The 11,524-nt window shown below is 44.2% G+C and overlaps 1 protein-coding gene across 1 annotated transcript in view; it reads left to right on the plus strand.

Annotated features, from left to right (window-relative positions):
- The window catches only part of ARHGAP1 (Rho GTPase activating protein 1), a 29,573-nt gene extending 19,911 nt beyond the window's left edge, over positions 1-9,662 (plus strand). Inside the window, exons 4-13 of the mRNA XM_028726763.2 lie at positions 565-652; positions 967-1,098; positions 1,202-1,288; positions 2,446-2,544; positions 3,189-3,296; positions 3,535-3,611; positions 3,999-4,076; positions 4,647-4,775; positions 5,217-5,320; positions 5,921-9,662. Of these exons, the coding sequence (XP_028582596.2) occupies positions 565-652; positions 967-1,098; positions 1,202-1,288; positions 2,446-2,544; positions 3,189-3,296; positions 3,535-3,611; positions 3,999-4,076; positions 4,647-4,775; positions 5,217-5,320; positions 5,921-6,100 (1,082 nt within the window). The 3' untranslated portion in view covers positions 6,101-9,662. The remainder of the gene's footprint in view (positions 1-564; positions 653-966; positions 1,099-1,201; positions 1,289-2,445; positions 2,545-3,188; positions 3,297-3,534; positions 3,612-3,998; positions 4,077-4,646; positions 4,776-5,216; positions 5,321-5,920) is intronic.
- The last annotated feature ends 1,862 nt before the right edge of the window (positions 9,663-11,524 follow it).

An 11,524-nucleotide genomic window follows, 5' to 3' on the forward strand; every position in this document is an offset into this window, starting at 1 on the left:
TTTTGCTTGTGTTCTAGTTTTTTCCTCATCTACAGGGACAGCAGGTGGTATGGAACTGTGGATACACTGGGGGAAAATGATGGACAAGGCCAATACTTTGTAAAGGATCCGTGACCTTTTCTCTGAATGTTTGTGGGGGAAGTGTTCTCTTTCCTCCCCTCTCCACCTTGGAATCACAAACCTCAGCAATGCTTACTAGAATAACCCTGTGGATACTCTGCTCCTCTGGGGGTATTTTAGGCTGTTTCCTGCTTGAGAATCATTTCAAATTGTCTGCTCGTGATCCAAGAGTATGTGCCCCTCATAATTTCTTTTCATCATGCCTTGCTCTATTCCACTTCTCACCCTTGGGCCCTCTCTCAAAATGCAGCCTTCTCTCCATATTGGTGAAGTTTCATGTTGCATTGTTAACTTTTTTGACAAAGCAGAGCCTTTGAGCTTTCCACTAGTATCACCTTGGAATAGTTGAGTACTCCACAAGCAGTGCTCCATTATTTGCCTATTGTGGTGTCTTCATGCTTTGTCTTTCAACCTGCTGTGATGTGTGGCATTTTTTGTCCTCAGGTGACGACAAGTATGGGCGGAAAGTAATTCTGTTCAGTGCCTGCCGGATGCCTCCCAGCTATCAGCTTGATCATGTGAAACTGCTGAGGTGAGTGCTGCTGGAGCGAACCACCTGCTTTGGTGAAGATTAGACCTGAGACTTCCCCCTGATCATTCAAATCTGTAATGATTTTGACTACATGAATTTGGGTACTAGTTAACCCCCAACTAAGATATAAGTCAAAATTCTTTAAGCACTTGGTTAGGAGTGCCCTTCATCAATCTGACCTCTGGCTGTATATTCACTACCTCTGTGCCTGTATTACCTATGTTACTTTCCTTATGCTGTGACTGCAGGAGGCAAAGAAGCAAATACATATTTTTTAAAAACTCTGGAGCTTAGGTATGTCCATCTCTCCTCAGCTATTTGAAGTATACATTGGACCAGTATGTTGAGAGTGATTACACCTTAGTCTATTTGCACCATGGCCTGACCAGTGAGAACAAGCCATCCCTGAGCTGGCTGCGGGATGCCTACCGGGAATTTGACCGCAAGTAAGTGTGTGTGGCTGTGGATTTTGCAAGGGTCAAATTGCTGTGTGGGAACTTTTTTGGGTGAAACGGTTGGCTTGGCTTCTCATCTTTCTCTCATTATTAGATACAAGAAGAACATCAAAGCATTGTACATTGTGCACCCAACGATGTTCATCAAGACACTGCTGATTCTCTTCAAGCCCTTGATCAGGTAGGAAAGTGCAAAGGTACTTTGCTCTGTGGTGAAACTCGCTTTGGTATGAGGAGGAGTGGCTTCCTCAGGAGCCAAGTGGGGTTTTATCATCAGAATCCTGATACTTTTTTGTTAAGTAGGTTGCTGGTAACTTGTGTATTTGTAAACACTTACTGTGATGACAGCATCTGATAACACCTTTCATTTAATTTTACATTTTTATCCATGTCCTTCCTCCATGAAGCTTGAGGGCAGCATGCATTGTTACCCACAGTTTTATCCTTGTAACAACTCTATGAGATAGATTAGATTGAGAGAGAGAGAAAGTGACTCACAGTTGCAGGTTCAGATTCCCACTTTGCATCTCTGTGGCTTGTCACACCACAATATTGGCTCTAATTTCTATAAGCTATAATTTCTATAATGTGGGCTCCCAGAGGGTTTGTTCATTGTAAGGATATACATAGATAGCTCATCTTGTATACTCTCATACCATTTTTAAACAGCTGTTGCTCACTGATGTCAGCTATATCCTGTCATAGTTGCAAGATCCCCTCCATTTTCTGTACAAAGCTTTCAGCGTGTGCCTTGAATTGCATTATATAGTCCTATGAGGTCAGAGGAAAGTGGGTATCATGTTCCTGCATACTCTTGATCTCTATCTGAGAGTGTGGAAATTGTCCTGCAGATTAGTACTTCACTGGAGCTTGTTGCTTCCTCTTTTCTGTCTAACTGAAGAATTAGGTTTGATAAACTTTGTTTCTGACTTATGCTGAGTGACTGACCCTGACATGCAGGCCCCTGCTTGCATTGTTGTCCTTTAGTTGGCTAATAGCCCAGACTTGCTTCAGATATTTCCTGGCCTCTGCCAGAGAATGAGGAGGAAATAACAAAGGACATAACTTGTATTGTCAGCAAAATCCCCAGGTTGAGGCACCAGAGAAGTACCTTTTAGCACATTGTCAGGCCTAGCTGGGGTATTTCAGCAATGGGCAAATCCCTGCCTATGTGTTGGGGAACTGCAGAGTGGTGCAACTGGTACACAAGCATTACCTCACAGTTCTCGGTACCATTTTTACCTCTTCATCTCATCTCTACAAGCCACCCACAGATGTACTAGTGCTGCTACTCTGTACCCTAATTTCTTTCTTACTGGTTTGTCACCTGTCTTGCAGCTTTAAGTTTGGACGGAAGATTTTCTATGCAAACTACCTGAGTGACCTGGAGGAGCATGTGAAACTGGAGCAGCTGGGGATCCCAAGCCAGGTGCTAAAGTGAGAGCATGTATAATTATTTGCTGGTGTTTAATTTTACTGTTTACTATTAGATTCTGATGGATTGTTTAATGTTGCTTTGTTTGACATAAGTTGTTTGTTTTAATGTTATTGTGACTTTTTATATTGGATTAGATTGTTATTGTTTGATGTTTCATTATGCTTTTATACCTGTTATCATCATCATCATCATCATCATCATCATACACTTTGCCTACTAGCTTACCTTTTGTTTCTGTAGAGGAGGCTGTAACAGGGAGGACTGTAAAAGGGTGAGCAGAGAGGGAGTGGGGTGGCGAAGGGACACTGGGAGTCTGACTTGTCAGCACATATAGTATGATGTTGTGAGCTGCTGAGAGGGCTCTCTCCTCTGCATGGCTTGCTCTTTATTGTCATGTGACCCTCAGAAGGTTTCCCAAGAGGGAGTGTGGCTTCGGGCTAAAAAAGGATCCTCGCTACTGATGTAGCAGAAGTAGCTTGTAAGTACTTCTTACAAGAAGTAGCTTGTAACTAGTGTAGTGACCTGCCAGACCCTCTGGGCTTGTGTTTACAGGATAATGGGACACTGGACACCAGCTTAGCACTTTTTGGTGTAGGTTAGAATGATTCCATACATACATGTTTGTGTCTGTCTCTCACTGTAGGTATGATGAATATCTGAGATCCCTGCAGAAGCCCTCCCAAGTGCCTCAGAAAGTAACCCCACCACGCCCACCTCTGCCAAACCAACAGTTTGGAGTTTCTCTCCAGCAGTGAGTATCCCCATCTTTTTTCTTTTCTTGGTGGACCAGTGATACCTATAGTCTATCTGTGGGTAGTTCTGGAAATGCTTTCCAATCATCTTGAATCGGCACCTGTGGTTAGCTTGACTTTTGCCAGCCTCGAGCTTTCTAGATCAGGGCCAGTGATACACTGGATATTATGTCTGATTCAAAGATGTTTCTTTGGGGGAAGTGACAGGAAGAGTCTAAGCTTCTCCTTTCTCAACAGCTTACGGGAGAAGAGCTTGGATCAGAATCCCATTCCACTTGTGGTAAGGGAGACCATTGCCTATCTGCAGCAGCATGGTGAGTGAGCTAGGAAGAACCCTCTTCTGACTTGTCTTGTTGCTACATCCACTGCCCTTTGTCTCCCAACAGCACCCTTCTGTTGCATCAGCTTAGCCCTTTTAAGATGCCTTAGCACAGACTCATTCTTTTTCCATTGCCCATCTTACTATTTTTCTTGCCATTTGATTCTGGTCTTCAGAAAGACACAGCAAAATTGAACACTAGGGAGCTGAGGGATTCTACTAACCTAATTCTCAAAGTGCCTTCTGCATAGCTGTTCCCATGCAAGTGTCCCTGTGCATGTGGCTTTCAGGATGTCCTTGTCCTGTGCTATTGGAAAGACTTGCTGTTATGTGTGGTAGGTCTTCCCTGAGACTGTGCTCTTCTGTTTCTCTTTGTCCCCAGCTCTTAACACAGAGGGGATTTTCCGACGATCAGCAAACACCCAGACGGTCAGAGAAGTTCAGCAGAAATATAATATGGGTAAGTGCCTGTATTAGGTTCCAGAAGTCTGCTTAAGCTACACCACTGCCCCTTTCCACCATTCTTTTTGTCTAGGCCCCAAATCTGCCCTTAGCACTTTAGACTTGTGCCCTCCCACAACGTGCTTTAACTTCTGAATAGATCTCTGTTTGAAACTTGGCTGGAATCCAAGGAGTTTATTCCTTTTGACATAAACTTATTCCAGTATAAATCTCTACCCTCTGGATAAAGTAGGTGCTTAACCTTCCACAGCAATTATGTTTGATCAATGTATAATGCGTTTCCTCTGTTTCATCCTCTGGGGTGTGTGTCTCTCCATTTCCCTAATATTTGCTGGAATCCTGTTGCTGGCATTTTTGGAGCAGTTCTTCCAATGCTCCTAATGATTGCTGCTTTGGAGGAGGATTGAGTACCACTGATCCTCTTTTTTTTGGACAGTGTGTTACCTGCTCCTGCCATGCTTCTGCCTCCAGTTCCCAGTCTTTGGATAAGTTCCTTATTCTGCCAGGTGGAGGGGGTTCAGCCCTGGTGCTCTAGTTGTGGCTTTGAACCTATCTACTCTCTTACCAGGGCTGCCTGTGGACTTTGTGCAATATGAGGATGTGCACCTGCCGGCTGTGATTCTCAAGACCTTCTTGCGGGAGCTGCCTGAGCCTCTCCTCACCTATGGTCTCTACAATGACGTCGTCAGTTTTTACAGTGAGTGGCTACTGAGAGTGTCCTGATCCCAAAGCAGAAAACTCCTCTAAATATGCTCTACCCAGAGTTGTGCTGTACTCTCACAGCAGATTGGCTGTATTACTCTTTCCCAGGGCAGCATAGTAAAAGTCCTAATTCTAGTACAGTCGTACCTTGGAAGTTGAACAGAATCCGTTCCAGAAGTCTGTTCGACTTCCAAGATCCTGCAGCCAATCGGAAGTCGCAGAAGCCCCATCAGACATTCAGGTTCCAAAGAACATTCGCAAACTGGAACACTCGCTTCCGGGTTTGCGGCGTTCAGGAGCCAAAACGTTTGACTTTCAAGGCGTTTGGGATCCAAGGTATGACTTTTTGAGGGCTTTTCCTCTGCAATCCATCTCTCCACATGAAAGCTAGGACTTTGCTTGCTGGTATAAATGCCCCACTTGCTCTCCTTTCTAGGTGTAGAGGAAGAAAAGCGTGTGGATATTGTTCGCAAAACCCTCCAGAGTCTCCCGGAAGAAAATTACCAAGTGCTGTGTACACTGATGTCCTTCCTTGTGCAGGTGAGCTGTCGCAAAGCATTTCTTTGCACAGCATGTATGCAACATCTGAAATTTGCTGCCACAAGATACGATAATAGGAATGGGCTTAAATGGCTTTCAGGGTGAATTAGGCTTTTCTCTCTTGTGAATTTGCGAACTATAGTAACTAAATGGTGCCTGTGTGTTCAGAAGCAGAGTACATCTGGATACTTGATGCTGGGGACAGCCAATGGGGTGGGGTTGTTGCTGTTGCACCCCGCAAAAGGCTATGATTTACAACATCTGTTTTGCCATTTAAGTAATCTGTTAATGCTTCTCTCTGAAAGCTTGAAGCCTAAATGATTAAAGGAGGAGTTGATGCAAAAGTAGGTTTTATTTCCATTAATCAATAGAAGAAAAGAGTTTCAGGCTAAAATTTCCAGCCAGTGAAGGAGCAAGAATTATTGCAGCCACATTTTAGTGTCTCGTCTGCAAGTTATCTTTTCATGCATGCTTTCCATTGGCTGTTCCTTTGTTTATAAGCTAGAGGCTTCTAGAGGCAGATGGTGAGGAACTAGGGAAGACAGAGTCAAAATATATTTGTCTCTAAAGTGAAGTATTTTCTTCCTCCCTCCTACATAGGTCTCTGCTAACAGCGACATCAACAAGATGACCAACACTAACCTGGCCGTCGTTTTTGGCCCAAACCTGCTGTGGGCCAAAGATGCAGCCATTACCCTCAAAGCCATTAATCCTATCAATACGTTCAGCAAATTCCTACTGGACAACCAGAGGGAGCTTTTCCAGAGCTTGGAGGCTTGATTGAGAGCCTGTTTGTGCTGACACACCATGTGTCCACTGTGACCACTTCCTTCCTTCCTTCCCTCCCCCTCCCCTTTTCCTTTCTACTTTATCTTGGAACCGTGGCCAAGCTTAGAAAAGCGTAAGGAGATGGCATTGAGTGTGTGTGTGTGTGCGTGAAAGAGGAAGAGAGAGAGAGAGAGAGAGAGAGAGAGAGAGAGAGAGAGAGAGAGAAGGGGTGGTCAAGTGGGCTGGGAAGCTGGCCTCCCCATCTCTAGAAGTGGAGTGTCCAGATTACTCTTAATTCCTTCAGTTCCCTTTCCCAAATTGCTCCCATCGAGTAGCTCTTCTTGTACCCCAGCAGAATCCCTACCTCTTGGTGCCTGTGTGATCTGGACTAATATGTGTTGCTGCAGTGGCCCTTTGGCTGAGAGGAATCTATTTCTACTTCTCTTCTTTGGCTCACATTGGTTCTCCACATGCACCCAAGTCAGTTCTGAGCATTCCCATTTTGGAAGGCTGCGGCCGCTACTGAACACAACCAGCTTGCTAGCCTTGATGGAAAAGCTGACCCCCTAAGCCCTATGGAAAACATGGGGTATAAAAGAAGATTGCTTTGTCCTGGAAGTGCCCATGTTTCTGAATAGAGAGCTATTTGTACATTTCAAGGAACTCTAGCACTTGTGGTAGGTGCTGTTACAATTTCCCTGCCATGATTTAAAGGTTAGAGCCCTCAGATATTGTGGAGCCCACTCTATCTTTTTGTAATGCCCTTCTGAAGAGAGTGTCTCTGCGAAACTGGCCTTGCCATTAAGGTTTTCCATTGGGGGGGGGATAGTGATTTTGTGTGTGTTTTGCTCTCCCCCCTGCCAGATGGTAGGAGTCATGCAGGGCGTGTCTGCTGTGGTGGTATTAGCTCTTCAAAATGCCAAAGGCCAGATTAAAACACTGCCCATTCCTGTAACTGAAGCACAGACATCTGTGCCTCTGGTTGCTGCTGCCTTACCATTGTGATGAGAGCATACTCAAGCAAAAGACAGATCACTGAGGCCAAACTCAAGAACCTTATGCAGAAACCTCCTTGCCCCAATCTACTGGGCAATCTTGTGCCAAAATTAGGGGAAGGTGAGTTTTCTCATTGAAGGACCACTGCCATTGTGTCCTTGTTGAGCTGAAATATAGTTGTTTTACGAATACCAGAATGGCTCTGATGGACCCTTGGTTTCCTTGGCACATGGAGATAGGAAGCATTGCTGCTCTTTTCTCTGACCTGAGAAAGGTTATACAGCCATGCAGTATGGTTATTCCATAGATTCTTGCCTATGTGAGTTGTTCCCCCCTTCAGATCAGAAAGCTGAGTTATTCTAACCTCTAAACTAGGCTAAGCCCAAGCACAATAAGTTTTAAGCCAAATGTTTTCTCTCAAAAATAGCAGTTTTCTGCTGGGCCTATAGAAGCTTTTGCTTTTTAATAGTGTTGTAAAAGTGCATTTTCACAATGTATTACTGCCAACTGTCGTAAGGCTATTTTGTCCACACCCAACCCATTAGTTGGCCCTGTAAAATGGCAAGCTTGGAGTTCACAGGATTAGAGATGTTGGGGGTACTTTTCTCCACCTTCCCAGAGCCTGTGGCTTCCTGTCACAAGACAGTTAGAGGGAAGCTGGCAAGGTGAGTTTTGTAAATGCACAATAGGCTACTGTTTAAAATTGAATAAAAGAAGGACTGTGCTATGGTTTAAAATTGACAAAGTGAGCACTAAAATCTGCATGTGAATTATCAGTGCCCATAGCCCAGCCAGATCCTGTGAACTGGATTCCACATCTGTCGCAGATGGCTGGAAATGGTGAACTGAAGTGCTTGACACTATTATGAGGAGCTGACAAATGTGTTGGTCAGAGTTCATCATCCTACGTAAGGTACAGGATCAGTCAGCATATAGGAAGTGTTCAGTCTGGTAACATATAAACTTAGTTCGAAATTTTGGAACAACACAGCAGTTGGGAACATTGATTTTTCTGTTTAGCTGAGACATGGAGAGGCTTTCACCAAGAACACTAACAAGTGAACGGCTATGGGAGAAGCAAGAGCCTTTTGCCTTCTAGTATCTCTTGTATAGAATAGTTTAGCATGGTTAACTTGCTCGCTCCTGTTCGAAGTTCCCAGGTTGGAAGGAGAAGCAGCTGGTTTCCATGGAAATCATTGCCTTGGAAATGGAAGGCCCAGGCACTTTAGGAGACAAGGCTGCAGGTTCAGCCACTGCACTGTAACATTAATTCCTCCTCATCTTTTAGGATTAGGAGCAAGATCAGGCAGGAGAGAGAAAGTGCTGTCATAGCTGCCCAGTAACACTTTTATGAAGTCCACAGATTCCCAATTTGTGTGCGTGTGTGATTTTCCCCACCCCCAGACACATTGCAAATCTTTGTATTGCTAGCTACTGCACACAGTTAAAAGTGCACTCACAAAGCCCTGCAAGTAAGCCAGTGTAAAATAGCTCTGTTGCTTTCCCTACTTTGTGGGAGCTTCCAGGACACCTGGAGTACATACATGGCAGCAATGTCTGCTTTGCCTCATTGCCCTCTCCCCTCACCATTTTTTCCCCATTTTCAAATCTCTTACCATTGTGGGCGATTGGTGGAGCTGCATGCTAGGCCTGACTGCACCCTACGAATTAAGTTTGCATCTTTGGCCAGTTAACTCCGAACTTCCTTCCCCTTCCCTTTTTTTGATTGCTGCCATGTGTGCTGTCTGAATTAGGATGGTAGGCATCCAAGCAAGTGGTTGGAATTACTAGAAGACCAGCATCTCAAAGGGCCAAATATGTCCTTCCATGCTCCTCTTGTAATAGAGGCCAAGAGCTGGTTAGATCGCCATGGCTGCACATTGCTTTCTGTCCTCCTGCAAACTTCCAGTGCTACACCTGCTTGGCTGCCCCCTTGTCATGTAGCTTCCACGTTAGATATTGGCCACAGTGCTTCTGTGGGTGGAGCGCTCCATCTCTATTGTATCCTTTGCTTGCCTAATAAAGCCCATCAGTGTCTTGGTACCCCCTGAATACACTCTGTGCTCTCACCTCTAGCAGTCAGTCATGTATCTGTAGTGAGAACAGCTTATGGGTGGTGCTGCTTATGCTGAAGCTAATTGGATGCCTTGTGGTAGGAGTGGGAAGCCTGTGGTCCTCCAGATGTTGGACTCCAGTGCCCATTAGCCATAGCCAGCCTGGCCAGTTTTCAGGGATGATGGGAATTGTGATCCAGCAACATCTGGAAGGCCACCGGTTTTCCACCTTTGCCTTATGGCAAGTCTCTTTGCTGACTCAGCAGAGGTCTTTGATGGCCAAGTGACCCCTGGCTGTGTGTTCTTCACCAGGGTCTGTATGCAGAGTTTACAGCTTTGCTTTTTGTTGCTGTTATCTTGCATTTTTGTTCTCCTTGATGTTTATTGGGAGCAGGGCTGGGGTTTTTTATTTTTATTTTTACTGTGACATTAATTTACACACCCATGTTTATTTCCTTCTAATGGTACCAATCTTGTATTTCACAGTTTGCACTTTTTGTACTTCAATAAAAACCCAAAGCCAATACCAGTTTTGGTGTTTTTCTTCAATGTGCTGTTCTAGAATCAGTCAACAAAAGAGACTGATTAGTATCATCCACCTGGTGCCTATACATCAATAGAGTATGTGGTGAAATGCAAATCTAATCCTCTTCAGGGAGGTTATTTGTTCATCCTTGAGCTCATCCTTTGCCCAGTGTAGCATTGTCTGGTAGGTGTAAATGGATCATGGGACTTTTCCACCTTTTATTCAGGCTGTACTTTGTTATATTACTTGCTTCATAGCTGTCTGTGCTATATACAGTAAACCTGCAACTTGTGCTTGTTTTACTTGTGCAATCACCTTATGCAGATGAGGAATAAATAGAGCGCTGGGGAAACCCTACCCTGTGCTTATTTATCCCGCACCCCACACACCCAGCAGGGTATTCCTTGTTTACTGGGCTTGGGGAAGGGAGTGCATAATCTTGACTTTGAGTGTAGACCCCTGGAACTGAACCCTCATGTGGGCCCACTGTATTTAATATAGTACATTCATCTTCAACATAACTAGCACCAAGTTCCTAGTTTTAAGGTTTATTCAGCTTAAGTTCACCAACCTGAACTCATAGCTGATCATTTCCCAGGCAATCATGTTCCCCTAAGTGAAAGCTGGTGAAAATCAATCTTTGCTAGATAATGGGTATGACAAATGTTTTCCCCTGTGTGAAGGGAGGATGTGCCCCTTCCTTTGACCCCCCCTTTTTTACTGGCTTTTGGTTTAAGAATGGCACTACCACCAACTTCTGTGTTGGTAACCTCAAGGCTAGATCATTCCAATGAACTTTCTGTGGCTAGCCCTTGGGCCTGATGCAGAACCTCCAGCTGGTGCAGATTGTGGTAGCTAGACTGATGGGGAAACATGGCTGACAACACTAATTAAAACATCTACACGGGTTGCCTGTGAATACGAGGATGTTGAACTTGGCTTGGTAGTTAATTTATAAACACTAAACAACTTGGGCCTGAGGTTCCTTTGGGACCATCTGAACCAGCTCAACTACTGAGTGCCTCTGTAGGCACATTGCTGGTCATCCCCTGGTATGGCTTATTTGACACCAACAAGAAACCAAGTCTTTCATGCCATTGGCCCAATCTTGTGGCATACTCTTCTACTGGAGATTGAATAGGTATATTCAATATTCACCTTCAAAACCTTTTGATGGCATCAGACATATGCATAATAAGAAAAACATTGTCTGGAATATAGGTAGTTGATGACCTGTGATTTTAAATGTTTTTTTGTGTGTGTATGTATAGTATTGCTGTAAACCACGTTGATTTAAAAAAAAATTGCAGTATACAAGTTTCAGTAACTAAAGTAGTTGAAGAGTTAGCATTTTCCAGCAGCTCCACCAACTATCTCTTTGAAATAAGACTTTTCACTAGGCCTCTGGCTGACAGCTGAAGTAAGTGACATAACGTTTTTATTGGAAAGTAAACTCTTGAAAATTAGTTCTAAAGAAATATAATTGAGGACCCTTCTCCTTTTAACCAAAACACTTGTAAATTATTAGCTAAGTACAGTGGTACCTTGGGTTACAGACGCTTCAGGTTACAGACTCCGCTAAGCCAGAAATAGTACCTCGGGTTAAGAACTTTGCTTCAGGATGAGAACAGAAATCGTGCGGCGGTGGTGCGGCGGCAGCAGCAGCAGGAGGCCCCATTAGCTAAAGTGGTATCTCAAGTTAAGAACAGTTTCAGGTTAAGAACGGACCTCCAGAACGAATTAAGTTCTTAACCCGAGTTCCACTGTATTCTCATTTACTGCAATAAAGTACCACATAAGGGGCAGTAAGATATCTTTCTTTGAAAGTCTGGGGGAAAAAAACTGGATCCCTGTTCTACA

The sequence above is a fragment of the Podarcis muralis genome, chromosome 1 (genome assembly GCF_964188315.1).
Source record: "Podarcis muralis chromosome 1, rPodMur119.hap1.1, whole genome shotgun sequence".
Taxonomy (NCBI): Eukaryota; Metazoa; Chordata; class Lepidosauria; order Squamata; family Lacertidae; genus Podarcis; species Podarcis muralis.